Source organism: Volvox carteri (assembly GCF_000143455.1).
Source record: "Volvox carteri f. nagariensis unplaced genomic scaffold VOLCAscaffold_34, whole genome shotgun sequence".
In the NCBI taxonomy this organism is placed as follows: domain Eukaryota; kingdom Viridiplantae; phylum Chlorophyta; class Chlorophyceae; order Chlamydomonadales; family Volvocaceae; genus Volvox; species Volvox carteri.
In genome coordinates, this window is record NW_003307577.1 from 925916 (window position 1) to 945666 (window position 19751).

General features: G+C 55.0%; 1 protein-coding gene across 1 annotated transcript; it reads right to left on the reverse strand.

The window, feature by feature from the left end:
- Positions 1–225: 225 nt before the first annotated feature.
- Positions 226–19554, reverse strand: VOLCADRAFT_93924 (uncharacterized protein; the record flags this gene model as incomplete). The annotated part of the gene is made up of 20 exons (XM_002953171.1): positions 226–311; positions 1216–1348; positions 4959–5086; positions 5148–5434; positions 6749–6826; positions 7074–7174; positions 7677–7814; positions 9661–9735; positions 10160–10883; positions 11846–11886; positions 12365–12540; positions 12844–12965; positions 13065–13192; positions 13672–13737; positions 15374–15493; positions 16343–16435; positions 17220–17309; positions 17810–17964; positions 18645–18689; positions 18987–19554. 20 exons carry the CDS (start codon positions 19552–19554, stop codon positions 226–228), a joined length of 3354 nt encoding a protein of 1117 aa, XP_002953217.1.
- Positions 19555–19751: the final 197 nt, after the last annotated feature.

The window sequence follows — 19751 nt, forward strand, 5'->3', positions numbered from 1 at the left end:
CATCATCATCATCACCAGCCGGGGAGTTTCCAGTGTTTTCCCAAGCCGTGACCAGGTTTCTTCCTCCCCTCCCTCCTTCCCCTGCTTCCCCTCCCCCACCTTAAACAACTCCCCCACGCCCATGTACGGCTGTACGGCGACATTCATACCGCGGCACCTTGCTCGCGTTGTGGTCGTTGCTGCGGCGCTGGTGGCGGCGGCGATGTATGTATGTATGTTGTCATGTTACGATTGTTGCTTGCTGTGGGGGTTGTCCTGCGGCTGCTGACTCCTTTCCGGCGGACAGCGTGTGTCGGCTCGGTGGTAGCGGGCTGGGGGTGGGGGGTGGGGGGGATAGCGGGGTGGGGGGGATGGCGGTGGTTTTGTTGTTGGACGTAGTGTTGCTCCCCTTTGCTAGCTAGCTAGTCATGTTGAGATGTGTGTGAAGCAGGAGGGGTCCGAGGGGGGGAGGGAGTCAGCTTTTGAGCTCCCCCTGTTGCCAACTCTCCTCCCGCGCTCGCCAGTATTCGTGACGGCCATGTGCGGCCTGTGTGGTCGCGCGCGCGCGTCTGTGTATGTATGTATGTATTTACTCTTGAGTCTATTGTGTGTTGAGTACGTACGTCTGTCGGCCTGTCTATCTGTTTATCTGTCTGTCTGTCTGTGTGGTTTCTAACCCAGTGACATCCTGCTCGTGATGGGGGGACCGGAGGGAAGTCCCGGGGGGTTCTGAGGGAGCCGTTTGCCTGATGTGTATGGATGGATGGATGGATGGATGTGTGCAGGAGCGATGCTAAGTGTTATTAGCGGTACCGTATTGAGGAAAGACGTTCCGACCGGAGACTGCCAAGGAAGGGGGCGAGGAGGGGGCTTGCTAATGAGTGAAGGTGTACAAGTGCACTTGTGTCAAAAAGCTCTGTCGGCGCTGCTGCGCTACAAACGAACGGCAACGAAAAACACATCAACCCCCCTCTCCCCAAAACCAAGCACATGCTTGAAAATTATTGCCGACTGTTTGTGTAAGCCCGGCCCAGCTCCTTCCTTCCCCCAGCCAATGGCTTCCAAAGCCATCGCAGAGTCGCGACTAGAAGTCCAACCACAAAACCGTCCCAACCGTTTCCCTCCGGTTGACCGTCTCCCGCCTACACACTCCCGCGCTGTTCGTGAATGTGCGGGCAAGTGCGGGTTGCTCACCACATCCACCTCTCCCCATATGCGGGATACGTCCCCCCCCACCTGTGTGAACGAAAACGGGTCCTCGGATGGGCTCCAGCTCTCCTACCGACTGAATCAGCAAAGCGGAAGTGGAGGCGGCGGGCAGTGGGAAATGGAGAAATAGTGACGTGGCGGAGTTGAAGAAGATAATGGCCTTCGACCGGAAGACAGGGGGTGGGTGGGTGATTGAGTGACATGGGTTCCAACAGGCGGCACCGCGGCTGCCGTGATGAGGATGCCACAGATGGGAATAGGAGAAGAAGAAGAAGAAGAACATCCCTAGGATTGGTTCAACCGCTACCGTAAACACTTGCCCATTTCGCAAACAAAACACAGCTTGAAGCTTATTTCGGTTCCCGGTGCGCGTGTCGAATTGTCCATAACTCGCCCCACGACACGAAGGCAGCTTTAATCTTCTATGATGTGTGGGACAAGGGGGCATATCTTCACCCTGCGGCCGCTACCCGGTAGACCCTGCCTTCCCCGGTATTTCGGGGCACCCTCATCTAGTCACCCTACCAACTTCTCAGTGGATCGCTCAGGTTCCGCACCCACCACCGGCATCCAACGGAATCTGCCGGATCGACGGCGGTTCAACTCCATTCCTGATCAGCTCGCGAGTCAGTGCTGATGTTAGTGGTGTTGCTGGGTAATGCTGAGCCCGGGCCTGGCAATGAATTTTGAGCAGTTGGCCAGGTTGATCAGATTTCATTGCCCCGAAACAAAATGGACGACAGGTCTTCCCAGGAAATAACAGTTGCCGGAGCAGTAGCAGCAGTAGCAGCAGCAGATGCAGCAAATACCTTTTAGGAAAGATGCAGCAAAGCAAAATATGATGAGTGCTGCCAGTCGTCAACCAAGCATGATAGCTATGATGATGTCCAGGTATAGCTTTGTGTATGATGCGTTTGTTCCTGGGTGTGCTGAACCACGTTTTCTCTTAATATCTTTAGCTTACAAAGCGTTTCCTCCTTTCCCTTCTGCCTGCCTGCCTGCTGGTGCGTCCTTCTAGTGGTCGCACCAAGGCCCGTCAAGAGACGAGTTTGAATGCTTCATGATGCACAGATAAGCTTTAGGTTGGTTTGGCGGGTCTCGGTGTTCGGGATCGAGTTTGGTTTCGGTGGCGGGGGTACGTGTTGGGGGTCGAGGGGCTAATGATGCCGCACCACAGAAATTCTGTAGCGCTCGCGTACCGCGAGTGGTCCTGTCTGTGGTGCTTTCCGTGCCATGTCCCGTGCCTTTTTTCCGTGTGATTGTCATAGCTTGCAGTCATGCTTAGCTGACGGTTGAAAACAGCAACAACAACAGCAACAGCAACAGCAACAGCAACAGCAACATGCCGGTTCCCTTTTTCCCATCCACTCGCTCTCGGTCATGGCTCCACCATGGCTGGGTGAGGCGTGTTTCCCTCAGGCCCCCGCGCGGATCTTGAAGAAACAGTTATCACTCGAGGAAGGAAGCCAAGTTCGCAGTGCCGTTCTTGTTCGTGGGCAGTGTGGGTTCAACACGTGATGATATGACGGTGTGAAGGGCCCGGCAGCTCCCCGTGTCCAGGGAATGATACCTGATGAAAGAGAGATTAAAGATTGGGGGATAACATGAATGGGTCTACTCTGTCCGCCCTGGAGGGGCCCCGTTTTTGGGTTCAAGTCCCACGAAGGCATTAAGGTGCGCGTGCGTGTATGTGCGTTCGAATGCTGAGCAGGGGACGGCGAGGGATGTTGGGCCCGCACGCTTGGGGTGCTGGGGAATGGTTTTATGCGCCATGCGTGGAAAAGCGGTTATTGGCAGGGTTAGGGTTAGTGACACTTGGCACCATTTTGTGCGTCATATTCACAAGTTGCGTAACAGGAGCAGATCGCACTGGGCCACTATGCATGCCGGCCTTGGTTGTGTAGTGTTGTGTTGCATCAGTCAGGTGGCCTCAAGCAAAACTGCAAAAATGTTGTTTTGGGGTACATATCCTTTTGCTCAGCGACTGAACCCTAAACGACACACGCCTTTCCTCAAGATGAGGATGAGGGTGCTGCAGATGGGAATAGGAGAAGAAGAAGATTACCCCTTGACCCCTTTCCTTCCCCACAGACCCCCACAAACCCCACTCCGCCCTCCCCACACACAAGCTCAAAGAAAGAAACGTCCCTCCGTGAGCTGTGTGCAAACTCTTTAAAGGTCGACTGAAAGAGGTTGAAGATACCAAAGACGACAAACCGTCCGTTCAATGTAACAAAACAGATAACATTTGCGAAGGAAACGAAAGGGTTCCGGAGCTACAACGCGAGGCGAAAATGAGGGTCGTTTTCCCATGGCGCAAACTAGTTGCTAATGTAGATACGATAACATATATAATGTTATCGTTGTTAATCGGTCCTAATTTAATCTGAAAGGATTGCACGGAGTACGTGGCCGTGTACAAGCCAATCCCGTTCCTGTCCCCTCCGGTGCAGTCATCCAAACCTTATGCTGTCGTACTTGTACGTACGTACTTGTACTTGTACAAATAAACAGATGTCCAGCGTATCAGCCGGTGCAATGGCAGTACGACATTTTACGACAACAAATACGTCGTACGTGGATATGCACACGCGTGTATGATGTTGTTACAGGGTGGTATAGCTTCACCAGCGGCCCCCTTTCCCGAGGCAGTTCGCTACTCTCCCCTGCGAGAGGGGCACCCTAATCCATTCACCCCATCCGACTTCAGAATGAATTCGTTGGGTTCAGCAACTCACCACCAGCATCCAACCAAATCTAGCGGATCAACGGCGCCACAACTTAGTTCCTGGTCAACTCGCAAGTTGATAGAATCACGTCCTACTCCGTCCATAAGATGGGGGGCCCAACTCCCAAAACAACACCCCTCACACACCGAGGGGTCGGCAGGCGGATTAGAACCCGGAACCTCCAGAAGCAGAAGCCAGGCCTTAACTTCTGCCAGCCACCTGCCCCCTGCCCATGTATGCACGGCCATCCCGGTATCTGTTAACCTCACATCTCTTCACCGGCCGCAACCACCACAACCAACATCACATTGTGTATGTATGCGTGTATGTATGTATGTGTGTATGTACGTGAACGTCGGGTGGTGCATTGGGAGCTTGAGGTAAGAAAGGTGAAGGCCTGCCGCGCTGGCGGCAAAATGATACTACCGAATTTCGGCCGTACAGTGGTACGGCATCCGTACGAAGTTCTAGGAGGAAGGTTACGAGGAACATTATCACATAATAATATCACCAATCATCATCCATTCTCTCCTTCTCATCGTCCACGAAACGTATACCGACTGACAGATGGACAGACGGACAGACGTGTGCATGGCACACGTTAATACATTACGACGATGTACTACAACAAGGGGGCTAATGGAAAGCCCTTGCACATATGTATTTACATATATGAAAATAATAATCCTGTGTACTCTACCACCACATGGTAACGCAATTGTTAACCATCGCAATCTCCAATACACGTCGCCTTCCTCTTTCGCCTTTTGGTGAGAGGATACATTTGCGCCCGAGGGTACAGCCCGACCCAGCGCTATTAAAACCTAAAGCCATAGTCCTCCAAAACCCCTAAAACTCTTCTTAAGACGTCACGACGGTGACTAAAACCCTAAGTTAAGTCGCTACTGAGCAGCCCTGGATGCAGGTCTTGGCTCCATGCGTGTGTGCGCATGTGTATGTATACACCCTGTGGGAACCCACCTTCCCACACCGCACTTAAACCTTGGCAGCCTGGGCTGCTACTGCCGCTCCTATTCCCACCTCGAGGCAACCGGGGACCTTGGGCGCCTTACACGGCCACGCTTCGGCCGCCGCCGCTGCCTGCCCCTTTACCGCCGCCACTCGACCTCCGATGGTGGACCCCGGTGGCGGCGGCGGTGGCGGCGCTGCTGCCGGGGACCATAGTCGGTCCAGCACCAGGTCCACTAGTCCTACGACGCCTCTCCCCACTGCCGCCGTCGCCGGCAGCAGTGGCGGCAGCAGTGGCGGCAGCGCTGCCGCCGCCGCCGCCGCCGCCGCCGTTGGCCTGCATTGCACGTGCCGCCGCCCGCATCACGTTCCGCGCATATGTCGCGACGTCCATATCGGCGGGCACGTGGCTCAGCAGCCCCGCCAGGCGGTGCGCCTCTTGGGCTACCCCCGCCAAGTACGGCCGCAGGACGAGCAGGGCGTACGTCACAAACAGTACAATAGTAGCTACCAGCAAGAGGGTATGCAGCAGCTTTACATTCTGGTACCTGCGGGCAGGGGCCAAGTGGGTAGGTACAGAGGAGCGGCCGCGGGGGGTTGTAGGAGGGTCCGTGTTTCAGAGCTTAGGGAATTCTAGGACTTCGGGGTTTCCCTTGGATCGATTTCCTGGGTCCGATTTCCTGGATCCGGCTGTATGTGTGTGTGTGTGTGTGTGTTTATGGCTGTATGTGTGTATGTGTGTGTGTGTTTATGGCTGTATGTGTGTGTGTTTATGGCTGTATGTGTGTGTGTTTATGGCTGTATGTGTGTGTGTGTGTTTATGTCTGTATGTGTGTGTGTGTGTGTTTATGGCTGTATGTGTGTGTGTGTTTATGGCTGTATGTGTGTGTGTGTGTGTTTATGGCTGTATGTGTGTGTGTGTGTGTTTATGGCTGTATGTGTGTGTGTGTGTTTATGGCTGTATGTGTGTGTGTGTGTTTATGGCTGTATGTGTGTGTGTGTGTGTTTATGGCTGTATGTGTGTGTGTGTTTATGGCTGTATGTGTGTGTGTGTTTATGGCTGTATGTGTGTGTGCATGTGTGTGCATGTGCATATACACACACAATCCCTATCGTTCCCCCCACCTTCCTCCATTTCGTAATGACGATGTCAATTCCGTCATCTAGTACGACACCACCTGCGTCGTCCTGCGCCGCCTTTGCATTCCTGTTTCCTTTTTAGTCCCCCCCCCCCATTTCTTCCGCACTTCCATAGCTTAATACTCCCCTTCAGCGGCATTCGCATGCGTTCTTTTCTTCATCGGCCGCTGCTCACAACCTTTCGTCCGCTGTGCCTCGCATGTGCCCTTGCCCGCCGCTTCTGCTGCCTGGCCGCCAGGTGAGTCCGAGGAGGCTCGAGTGCTTTGCCGGTGTATCGCCTTCGCGTCGGTCGGCTAGCCGGACTAGGATGGTTGGGTCAGTCGGGTCGGTTGAGCGTGTGTTGGGGGGTGGGAGGAGCACTTGCATGTCACCAGCAGCTAATTACCAGCAGCTAATTACCAGCAGCTTATCAGCCAGTTCTGTCCGGGTTCCTCAATTCCGCGGCCAGGCCGGCGAACCTTTTTTCCAGCTTACGTCGCCTCTTTCTCAACGCACGTCAATTTTTTTGCTCTTCGCCGTTTTTACACCTACCTCTACAATATTACGGATGGTTTTCCTGCTCTCTTCCTGCATTTTACTTTATTTTTAGCCTTGGCGGCGCTATCATCGTGAGGACTTCTTCTTTACAATCGCCGACTGGTTAGTTATGCCTTCCTTAGTTCTGGGCCATCAGTCTTTTTTTGGCATCAGCTTCACTCGCGCGTGGTTTTCGTCTTCCCCACCTGCCGATCATGAAGTCTACGAACAGCTGCGCGCTGCTCTGCAGCCCCTCGTACAAGTCCTTCGTGCCCACCATGTACCTGTACGGTAACCAACGTCGAAATTACGGCAGGTATTTACAGGTAATACAACTGAGCTGAAATTAACAAGATAGCAGGGTGGGAAAACCCCTCCAAATGTGCTCACAGGGTGGTGGTGTAAGGCATGAACGCTGCCATACATGCAGTCCCGCCTCCCTCCCCTTCTTTCCCCTCGTCGCTCCCTGTCTCGCCTCCCTCCCTCCAAGCCCTCTTCCTTTCACTCTTTCACACCTACATGGTGGTGTACCTCGTACCGTTGTACACGGCGTCCGCATCATCATCCGCCACCAACAGCTCCAGTTCGGATACCACCCGGCGCATCATGGAGTCCAGGCCATGGTGCGTGAGCTGTATGGGTTAGGTGACGGCATGGTTGGTGGGGATGGGGGAGATGGGGGAGATGGGGGAGATGGGCGGGTTTTGGAGGTCAGAGGGTGATTCCATTAAAGCAGCCAGCAGCAAGGTTGGTAGGGTGGTTGAGGGTGGCAGTTGGTGGTAAGGGAATGGTGGTGGGGCGTCTTTGTTATCGCTGTTGACCAGAGGGGGGGGACATCCACATGAGGGGGAGATGGGTAGAGAACGTGGGGCAGAGGAGGGGGACCCCAGCCTCATACATCAGTTTACAGACTACACCTAAAGGGAAAGTTAACCGGTGCCGAACCAGCGTAAGATTGATAAAACAATTACATTATTAGTGTTTCCCAGATATTTAGGAGGTCAATTACATGCACGCATACACATACACATGCGCTTGCATGCATACCCACGGGCACACGTACACGCACTTGACGCCGCGGGCGGCGACCCCCTCCCCCTCCCCCTCCCCCTGCCCCCTCTTTTGCCGCCTCACCTGGTAGTAGGGGCTGTCCGGTGTGTAGCACTTGCTCTGGTCCCAACGAAAGCACCTCTCCTCGGTGAAGAAGTTTCCCGCGAAGGAGGAGCTCTCGAAGGTGGAGGCGGGGACGGCCTTCTGAAACACACTGCCGGCCTGTGAGAAGTTTTCGAGGCAATGCGAATGAATGAACGTCAACCTAAAGATCTGACAGTACAGGAACAGCGACACATCTACATACACGTGTCTGTGCACAAGAAGCCGCCGAAGGGTACCAACCAAGGCGAACACCAGTTTTATGTGTGTGTGCAAATGTGCCCTCATCACCGGGCACCAGAATCACCTTCACGCCCTGAGCATCACCAATCTAATTACTATGATCCCTCGCATATCGCCGCAGTGGAACCAAGGAAAAGACAATATAGATATGAAGTAACAACTATAGGACAAAAACTGTAGAAGAAACCGGAATAAAAAATGGAGAAGATAACCATGACGTCGTACATATGTACGCATGTCCATACAAGTACCTGTGTTAATGCTACCCCGCCGTATAGCAGTGTGTCGTACTCGTCCCGCAGGTTCACTAACTCTGCTGATAGCACATTCCGCCACCGAGACCTCACCAAGGGGGTGCTGCCCGACACCAGCAGCAACGCCAACATGCTGCATATTTGCCGTTCGTTAGCCGTACAAGCACCGTATATCCAAGAAAAGGAAGGCGGGGAGTGATGCAGTTGAGGGCGACGGGTATAAATCTATACGGCCTGTGTTTTGTCCTGGGTTATAGCTTGGATTTCGTGATAGTTGGTGTGTAAGGGTGCATGCCAATACGGGGTTAGGATGTCTGGTAGAACGTCTGAATGAATGAATGGGAAGCCGGTGGTGGGAATCTGGAGGTTCTTGAGGTGCATGAGACTGTGACTGTGTGTATGTGTGCATCGGCCGTCCGAAGTCCTGCAAAATGGTATTATAATACCCCCTTCTCCCTTCCCAACACAGCCAGCCTCACCGTACTCGTGTGTATCGATATATGACATGTGAGGCCATATTGAGAGAGGCAAGAGGGCCCTGCATGTACGGCATGCATGGCAGAGAATCAGACGATGAATCGTTTGGGCTGCATGCATGGTTGTCGTGCGTGGCTCAGGTTGCAGATGCAAACATCAATCAGCCTGCATGATCGAACTGCCCATTCTTTGATTGATTGGATCAAGATTACTCAAAAACTTGTTTCGGACCCGCTGTAACAGATCTCTCCTAGAATACGGAGCAGACATGCAAGAGTGAAGAAATACGTTTGCGATGCAGACCCTACCCCGTTTAATTAATGCATAAGGTAGCATCACCCAATTTTTCATACTTAGGGTTTGAAAAATTGAATATTGTCGCTTCCTCTGGAGGCGTAGTGTAGGACATTACTGTTACGTTTATTTAATGGGCGGGTGCACGGCTGCAGCGGTAGTGTAAGGCCGCAACCATGCTGGCAAGTCGGATGCGCAAGCGCACCATTGACAAGCCCCCTACATGGATCATGATTAACTGTGTAGTACTTCGCTGGAGTGACCTGGGAAAACATTTCATAGCCAGCCATGTGCCCGATGGTGGGTCGCAAGACTCGTGCTTGAAACTGAAAGTAGCCTCTAATATGCCTTAACGCAGCATTAGTATCTTCGAATTTACTACAATCCTGACCTCAGATTAACCCTCTAAGCACAATTTAAGACTTGGCACAAGCCATACGTTGTCTTGAACTTTTACGAACGAGTAGATCCACAGCTAGTACAAGCAAATGGAGTCGCTTAACAGTTAATTCTCTATCAATTTTATCGCGCGGACTCTCATACTCTGTGAGCTAGTAAGCCACACTGCATGTCCTTGCATACTTACGTAATACTTCTCATTCCTGTTTGCATGTATACGAAAGAGCGACGTCGCTCCCTCTTAACACGTGCTTAGTACCGCAGCTGTATCCCACATGCCCTCGCGTCCAAACACGTACCTGCATGCCTTCCAACCAATAGTAGCTGAGTCCTCCGATGGTCGCAAGCGCCACCTCCCAAAGCAGCAGGGGAACCTGCCAGGCGGTTGCAGTCGTACGAATGACGGGACGACTATAACGTTAGCCGCCACTTACCAACCATTGGCAGCCTGTCCATTGCTTGGTTGCGGCTTGCGAAGTATGTATGGCAGGCGATCCTACCGGGGATAACTGTAACTCTGACAACGGAAACAGTCGTGTCGTTGGTTTACCAGAAAAGCTGTGAATTGTGAAATGTGAGCTGCCTTTTGTGTCCGGCGATACAATCGCCGGTCCGCATAGTTGTTCATCCGCCCATTGATAGTCCATCCAGGCGACGGCCCATTCGGCGACACAAAGAAGGGCGTACGGTACCGCCCTAGTGGCGTATCTGGTGCTTTTGACATTAACGGTCAAACGAACGAACATCTCTTAACCTGACCTGCTATTCCTAAGCATGCGGAAACTGAGCCGTCCTTACCAAAAAGCGCAGCATATTGCGGGAGTTGGCGGTTAGATGTTTTCCGTTAACCGCTAGTTGCGACCCGTGGGACTCGCTGATGACAGCCACTGCATTTCGGCGACCGGGGCCGCCGCCGCCACTGACGCCATCGCTGGCGGCGGCGACGGTGATGCTGCTCACAGAACCACCACCGCCGGCGCCGCCAAGCACCATGACGCATTGACGTACCGGCGCCGCGCGCTCCGATCCTACCTCGTCCGTACGGTCCTTCAGCAACGGGGTTTGTTCAAGGTGCGCAGCCACCTCCGCGTTCCGTGGGTCGACGGTTACCTCGGGTGCCTGCCGTACAGGTGCCGCCGCTGCTGTCGGGGACTCGGCGACAGCGCCGGTGGCGGCGCCGCCGCCGCCGCTACCATGGGGTCCTAGTACCTCGACGGACATGCGGCCATAATGGTGGTGCTGAGATGCCGCATCTGCGGCCTCAGTTAGCCGCAGATGACGCTCCAGGGAGACCTTACCGCCACCACCGCTGGCGGTGCCAAGGTATGCACCGGAGCGCAGTGGTGCGAAATCGATCGACGCACGATGGTGGGTTCTATGTACGGCACCGCCGCCGTCCGCAAAGCGGCGGATGTGGCCTTGAGTTGTGGCGGTTGAGGCGGCGTCGGCAGCGATGGCGCCGTCGGCGTTCCCATCTAAGGACCTTCGGTATGGACCCATCCCATCTCCGTCCCCAGCATGCCTGCTTGGGGTCGGAAGAGGATTGGGACAACCGCTACCGTAAACACTTGCCCATTTCGCAAACAAAACACAGCTTGAAGCTTATTTCGGCCCGCGGTGCGCGTATCGAGGTGTCCATAACTTGCCCCACGACACGAAGGCAGCTTTAATTTCTTGATAGGTCTTGGCGGCGCAGGATGCAATGCGTCCGAAACAGTCTCATAGTAATAAACTGAGACCTGACCACCGGAGGAACAAGACGAGGCAATACACGTTTTGTAGCTGCATACCCGGATCCCCAGGCCATTGTAACGACGGAGGGCCCTCCTTTACTCCTCTCAGTAACTAAACCAAAGTTTAAAGTGACTGTGTGCGTAAATTATGCGCTGGATGACGCTATTTATGCCGTTCAAGGCGGCTTCTTCTTATTCCACGCAACGCCATATGGCTCCTTCGACCGGCTGAACAAACAAGTGAATCCCTACGCAAAAACCTATGCAAAACTCGAAGTAAATCCCGGAGTAAAACTGAAGGTAATCTGAGAAAAACGAAAGAAAATCAAGGTTTCAGTGTATTTGCCAAAAGCGTACCCGGCTGTTCGTTGGGGGTACGGCGGGGCCGTACCGGTGCGAGCGAAGTGCAAGTCGCGGAGAGTGCGACGGAAAGAGTGATTTCGCGAGTTCATATCATAGTGTCAGTACTGACGGGTTTCCACTGCAGCTTCTGCCCATTACACCCCCCCGCGGCAGATAGCGCAGTCGGTAAGCAGGCTCGCCTCCTCCCACGGAAGCAAGCGCGCTCTTCTGCTCGCAGGAACCCGAGCCCATCCCCGTCTTCAAGCGGTAAGGCAACCCTTCGTAAAAACCTGCAAATCCTTGCTCCGCTTGCGCTCTGCGCTCCTTCACTCCCTCTCCCTTTCCCTCCCCCTCCCCCTCCCCCTCTCCAGCGTTCTCGCGGGGACCCCATCCCGCCTCCCCCGCTTACCCCGCGGCGCCCTCCTCTGACTCCGCCTCGTCGTCACTGTCCTGCATGTGTTCAGCGCGTGTGCGTGTGTGTTTCACGTGTTTCATGCGCGCGCGTGGCGTTTATATCCGCGGGGAATAAGAATGGGAACAGTGAAGAGGAAGAGAAGCGGGCAGGCGGCGACGCATTCAGCGTTGACTTGGAAGCCGCAACGGATAGCGGGTGATAGTTTGGGAGAGGGGGGTACTAGGGGTGGTTGGCGGAAAGGATGGGGGGAGGGGGTTACGGGGAAAAAAGGTTGGTGCGGGATAGCAGCCTAGATGTCTTCGTTAGCAGCTATTGCCGCATGTCGCTGTCGTGTCGATCCGTTTGTCAGTCGGACGCAGGAATAAATCCCTGTGTACGCCCTTACTGCATCCCCAGCGGCTGATGTAACGGCACATACATGCATACATGCACACATCCGCGATCCTCGATCCTTGATACATGTCATGGACATTCCTCGTACATCCGTACACCCGTACATCCGTACATCCATACCTCCATCACCACTAAAGGCCGGTTGGACAACAATCGCAGCACGGGCCCTGGCAGCCCAAGCGGCACCAGCAGCGCCCCACGACGCCTCATCTCCACCTTCCGTACAAGCCACCATTCGTACACGATGCAGGACAACTGTATGGCGATGGCCTCGACTAGGAGGATTATCAGCAAGCCTGTGGGATGAAGAGTGGAGTGTGTTCTGGGATGTGTGTGCTGGTGTGTGTGTGTGTGTGTGGGGGGGGGGCCTGTGTGTGTGTGTGTGGGCGTGTGTGTTGGCGTGTGTGTTGGGGGGAGGGGAGGGGATCTCTGTGGGAGGCGCTGATTTTAGAAAGGAAGAGAGAGAGAGAGAGAGAGAGAGAGAGCTGACAGCTTGCTTCTGCGTACCTTCCCCTCTCCTCCCCGCCCACCGCCCGCCCTCATAAAGACGTGTACCACAACTACACACATGCATACATACACCCCGCACCCGCACCCACTGTGTTGCAAGGCGGCCACATCCTCCCACGCCATTCGGGCCAGGTAATCCAAACTGGCTGTGTAGGCCTGGAACAGAGACCAGGGGCCGTTGGCTTGTACGAACTGGAACGAGCGGATGTGGCTGCAAACGCGGATCGAAGGGGGGGGGAAAAAGGGAAAGGGGTTTTAGAGCTTCAGGGTGTTTTCCTTGCAACGCATACATGCATACATACGTACACACCTGATGTTGCCCCCCAGCCTCTGGCCCCAGTACAACAGCTCTCGGCATGTGGCAACAAAGCGGTTGCCCAACTGCCACACGCCGGCGGTTAGGTTGACCCAGGACGGGGACTCCAGATCCATGTAGACCTGCATGTATGTATGTATGTGCGTGTGTTTGTTTTAATTGATTTGAGCCGCGAGAAGCAAAATGATGAGGGTGGCATGTGTGTATGTAGTATGTATGCGATTTGTGTGTGTGTGTGTGTGTACAGGGAGAAATGTTGTTAAGGGTTAGGTTTGAAGGGCGCGGGTGAGCTGGAGAAGAGTGCCCTCGGGTTTCGTTGGTTGCTCCTCAGAAGCAAGGGTATGCAGCGACGGGGTTGCAGCGACCGCTAATTCTGCCCTCTGTGGCGTCCGTCACCTTATCAACAACTTTACGTAAATTCAGGTACTTCAGGCACTTCGTTCATTTACTGGATGACTTGCATCGGTGAGGTTGCCCAGGCGGCATCTCTGCAACTCGTTACGCCTCCTCGCGGCTGAGTTCAATTACACACATACACACGAACATGCAAATGGAAAACCTTCGTAAGTAAATTTCGCATGATGTGCCCCATGTGGCTTACCTGGTACGGCAATGCAGATTTCGTCCACATGTCGTACAGTCCACCCTGGTCTATTTTCCGTGGCGTCTGAGAAGTTGAAAAGGGGAAGGAAGGGATGGAAACCGGCAACAGACGCAAGGAACGGAGGGGACGGGTGAAAAGATGATGTGCATGTATATATGTATGTATGCATGGATGCATGGATGCATAACCCTAAAACCCCTGAACCCCTGGCGGGTTCCACGTACACAAACCCTTGGGAGTCCTTTAAGGCTTGGTGCAAAGTGAGAGAACACTGTTATCTGCCGGCGAACCCCGTGACTGTGGGGGGATGTTTTTGACGCCCGTGGCCAAAAATGCCGCGGTATGCCGAGTTATGCCGCGGTAAAGTTAACCAGCGCAGCAATTTTCGAACAACATAATCTGGCGTGTGAAACGGAGAACCCTACCAAACAACCGCCCCCCTCAGCAAGGCGGTGCTGCGGGCGGCAGCCAAGCGCACCCTGGGAACAACTGTGGTGCGGCGTGGTGTAAGGAACCTTTGACCCTTCAGGTGGTGATAGTGGTGGTTCAACTTTTGGCATAATTGGAGCCCCCCGGTGTGGCGGGTCATGCTCGCGGCTTGTGTTTACAGCATTGTGCTTCGCCGCCTTCCTGCGTTATGATGATGCGGTGCGGTGCGGTGGGCTTGTTGGCTGTGGGACGATGTGCAGTTCCACGAGGAGGAGTATGCGGCGACCTTCCTTGCCAAGCGCAAGAACGATCCTAAGTCCCAGGAAGGCACCGTGGTGTGTGTCGCGCGGGGGGGCAGCAGCGAGGCCAGCCCTGTGACCCTTCTAGAGCGGTATCTGCGCCCGTCTGGTCTGAAGAGGACGGAACCGCTGTTCCAGGGTTTTATGGCCAGGCAGCTCGAAGCGGGAAGGCTGCCCCCTTGAGGGGCGCGCAATCAGCACATTCACAGGCACGATACCATGTGCTAAGTGCCTTAGCGGAGGTGTCAGGTATTAGCTACACGCAAGCGTACGGAGGGTATTAGCTACACGCAAGCGTACGGAGGGTATTAGCTACACGCAAGCGTACGGAGGGTATTAGCTACACGCAAGCGCGTTCCGCGTTCTGGCTGCACAGCCTGCGCTCGGGAGGTGCGACCAACTGTGGCAGCGGAGCAGGGTGTCAGCGAGCGTCTGTTTCAGGGGGGCCGCAGGGGGGCTGGCACTCGCGTGAAGCCATGCTGGCGTACTTGGCCGACAGTGTAGATACGAAATTGAATGTCTCGAAAGCCTCTTGGGTTATTAGTGCAGTTGGGGGGCTCCCCGCGGCACTCATGTAAATCCCCCCTTCTTTCTCTCGACCGGGAACAGATTATTAAAGTATCAGTAGCCAGGAGGCTCGCCCCCTCCCACGGAAGCAAGCACAATCTTCCTGCCTGCAGGTGACCCTCCGTCTGTACGACCCCTAAGCGGTACGGCAACTACTCAAGAAAACACACAGCCAATCACGCAAATGCTGCCCCGCGTGTGGCAACGCGAGCACTTACTAATCCTGGTGCAGGCCACCGTCTGGTAAAGCGCGCACGCAGTTACGTGTGCACAGATCTGCATATCTACGACTTTTTCCCCCTCCCACTTCCCTTAAACCTAATTCCCCTCTCCCTCTCTTTCCGCATCCAAGCCTTTCCCCTTTTTGACCTTCACATTCACCCATACATGTATTCCCGTCTCACCTGCCCTCTGCTTTTTCCTCCGGCCGAGGCCACATCCGTTCCCAAGTACACGTTGTGGTGGTAGCTTTCCAGGTCGTTCAGCGCCTCCATGAGGTCCAGAAGATGGCTGGTCAGGGGGACCTCACACACGCACACAGGAGCTATACCGGGCCGGGAGCAAAACTCCGCCGCAGCTGCCTTGATGACGGAAACCTGCTCATCATTCAACCCAACACCAGACAGTCCACAACATCATTCACATCACAGCGCCCACAAAGCGGAGCCGTAGTTGGAATTGCCGCCGATGGGGTGGTGAAAATAGCTGCGTTGTGGAAGATGTGCAAGTAAAGCATGGCCGTAATAACAACGTTGTACGACAAGACAAGGGGGAAAGGGCGGAGCGGGGTTGCGGGCGCTGGTAGTGTTATCATTCAGGCAGGTGGCTGGCAGGAGTTAAGGCTTGACTTCTGCTCCCGGAGGGTTCGGGTTCAGATCCGCCTGCCGCCTCCTCGGTGTATGAGGGGTGTTGAATTGGGAGGTGGCCCCCCATCTTGTGGACGGCGTAGGACGTGATTATAGCAATTTGCGAGCTGACCAGGAACTATGTTGTGGCGCCGTTGATCCGCTAGATTTGGTTGGATGCTGGTGGTGAGTTGCCGAACCCAACGAATACATTCTGAAATCGGATGGGGTGAATGGATTAGGGTGCCCCTCTCGCAGGGGAGAGCAGGGAACTGCCTCCAAGGGAAAGGGGGCCGCTGGTGAAGCTATACCACCTTGTACCAACATACATACATACATACGCGGTGATGGCATGATTAAGGCTTGAAGTAGACCCTAAGTCACCCGTTTAAAACGGCACGGGGATCACTGTTTAAGACCGAATAACTAATGCGTAAATAACGCCTAAATACCAATTAACGAACCAACCAATGAATAAATCAACGACCTAACCAACCAGCCAGTCAGCCAACCAACAAACTGACGAACCTGGGTACGATCCGAGGCTAGCGCCACTCGGTGGATCTCGTGAACGTGGGCGTACTGCGAGTTGATAAGGCCCATCAGGACGATGTAGCAGATCTGTACGGCGGTGATGTTAAGGGACGGGGGCGGATTCTTTCGGGAGCTTGATGGTCATGGTTTTGTGGTGCCTCACGAGTGTGTGTATATGTGCTGGGGAATGAGGGGAAGGTAGCGGAGCTCCGGCGAAGGCAGTTCGTGGTTTCGGGGCAAGGAAATGTTAACGAACGAGGAAAGGAAATTAACCTGATGACGGTCACGGCGGCGGTGACCGCTCCTCATGGAATCCTGTTAATCCCCAAATCCCCCAAACCCACACCAGCGTCCGCTGTTTGCCTTCCTTGTGGGTTGTGTTTCCTACACCCCCCACAGCCCCTACACCCCCCACAGCCCCCCACAGCCCCCACAGCCCCCACAGCCCCCACAGCCCCCACAGCCCACACACCCAGGTCCCGCACTCCCCCACCCCAACCAGGCGACCCCGGTCTGGTCCAGTCAGGTCGTACAAATCTTGACTCCCCCCCTGGGTTCCCGGATTGGTGTGCCCAGACCGCCTAAAGTCACGAATCCCCACCCCCACTTCGGCAGCCGCCACGCACGCCCCCTTCACAGCTGACGCGAAACACACACCAACATGCTGATATACGCACATGCATAACATACATAACGCCACATGGCTGGCTAAGCAGTGCCTACCAGCGAGTGTACGCACATGCCACCATGCATAGAACCATCCACAGGTCAACATCGCTTGGGCTCCGCAATGGGTGCGTGGCCCACTGCAAAGCACTCTTATACATACGTACATACGTACATACATGCACACATGCACACATACACGCACCACATGTGTCGCCAACATCGCCGCCAGCAGCACCAGCGTGTGGGTTAACAGACGTGAGAGGGGCTGCTCCAGGGAGGGACCAGAAAGAATCTGTGGAGGGGTTTTACGTCGGAGGGTTGAGGGGGTCGGGAGAACGTAGAGATGAAAGAAGTGGAGCGGGGGGGGGGTTGAAATGACGGAAAGGGAGGGATTAAAAACCCTAAGAAAACTTTTCTCCGTACCTTTCCAAAACGCATATATATACAGACACCCGTCATCCCGTCATGAAAAACACACGTCATGGGAAGAACCCCACTTTTCCCCTCCTCGAAGTACGCACAGACACACATATACACACATATATATTATTTCTAACGTACACACAGATGCACACAGATGCACACAGATGCACACAGATGCACACAGATGCACACAGATGCACACAGATGCACACAGATGCACACAGATGCACACAGATGCACACACACGCACCCGTGTCATGCGCTTTAGCAGCCGGGCCCGCCGCGCGTCGGTCGACAGTTCCACTTCCACCACGGAGGTGAAGTCGGATAGCGCACCCGGGCCCCCGTTGGCGCCCTGGCTGCCCTCACCATCGTCATCGCCGATGCTGCTGCCGCCGCCACCGCCCCGGCCGCTGCCGCCGCCAATAGCGGCAGCGACCGCGAGGCTCTCCTTGCCCTTCCAACTCCCTCCTGAAATACAACCAGCATCACAGGTAAAGGGTTTACGGTTCTTAGGGCGCGACCTTGGGACGTGCGTGCATGTGAGGGAAGGCGGGAGAGACGAAAGGGGAGAGTGAGGGAAGAGGGGAGATAGGGAAGAGCGGAAAGAGGAAACTGGAGAGTGAGGGAAGGCGGGAGAGATTCTCGGACAGAGGAAGGCCTGGTCTGGCGACACTTCTGCAATGTGCGGTCTTGAGGTCATAGGATTGATTCCTGAGGGATTCCCTGTCATGGTCGGCGTCGTGAGATTATGGCTAGCTGACCAGATGAGGAAATGATTGACCGATATTTGCACGCAGGATTAGTGACGATTACGACAACGTGTTCATGTAGCCCAGAATTCCCCCACTCCATAACAACAACAGAGAGAATGAAGGGAAGGGATGGGTGAGGGTGCCTTGCCCCCGTCGCAGCCTCCATGTCATTGTCACCATTGCCTAAGCAAGCACGTATCCCAGTGACAGCGGCACTCTTGCCTAATGATTTTTGGATGGATCCTTATAGCTCCTGGTCTGCACAGTAGCTAATTAACCGTCCTCAGTCGTGCATTGGTGCCCAGGTCTAGTGGGGTACGGACTTGCGGACTTACGAATGGTGGATTGAATGGCACTTGGGTGGTAGGGCCAGGTGCGGGCTGGTCAGGTCTTTAGGCTTCAACCTTTTGCCTAAAAGCACCTTGAATATGGCCCCATGAATAACGCACCTTGCCAGGTCGGCAGGGCTCTGGCAACGTCTGGCTCTATCCATCCTGATATGTTGCACAATCAGGGTTTGGAAACCTAGGCACAGGGCCACACATCTGCTGGGCATGAGCCCCAATCCATTCCGTTCGTCCTAACCAGTGGTTAAGTGGCGTTACGCGACCCATCCCACCGCACCCTGGGCCAACATGCGTCACAGAGCAATATACCTTCCACGTACCTTCCATCCCAGAATCCGCGACCTACATCCTCGCATACAAACATACATACGTACACACCATACGTACACACCAATGCAAAACACACGCACACACACATACAAGCATGCACCGCACACCACCCACCAGCGGCGGCATCCAGCTGCTGCACCTCATCTGCCACATCAGCCATCCGAGCCTTTCGTCCGCTGCCGAAGGCGTCCGCCATGACAATGTCCCGGGCGCCATCGTCAGGGTCAGCGGCGGAGACAGCGGCGGCGGCGGCGGCAGCCGCCGCAGCCGCCCTTGCTGCCGCTGCCACTGCCGCCAGGCGGCGGCCGCCGCCGCTGCTGCTAGCCAGCGCCGCTCCCCATCTTGGGGTCCGGGCTCGCGTGCTCGATCGTAGTCGGTCCTCCCAAATCGGTACGTTGTTGAACTCCAGCGGGTCCGCCGCCGGCGCCTCTGTCGTACCTTGACGACGGAAGCTGGCGGCAGCTACGAGACCACTCGCCAGCAGTCTGGTACTGGCGCGCACCAGCACTGCTCGTGTGTGCTGGTCGTCACTGCTGCTGGCGGCAGCGGCGGCGGCGGCGGGAGCCCGACTAAGAGGTCGGCTGCCGCCGCCTGGCGGCAGTGGTGCCGCCAGCAGCGATTTACTCGAGGGCTCCCTTGAGGCGGCTGCGCTGTTGCTGATGCGCTCTCGAGCCGCAGTCATTTGGCGTGACAAGGAGCGAACCCAGGACTCCACAAACTCAGACTGCGTGTGTGCGCGCTGCGAGCCATGGCAGAGGCAAACGTTCCGTGTATGTGTTGCGTATGGACGGCTGTACGCGTTATTTACGTGTGCATATTTAGGGAGGGGGGATCGCCAAAAAAGCTACGTACGTGCGTGTATGCATGTATGCATGTATG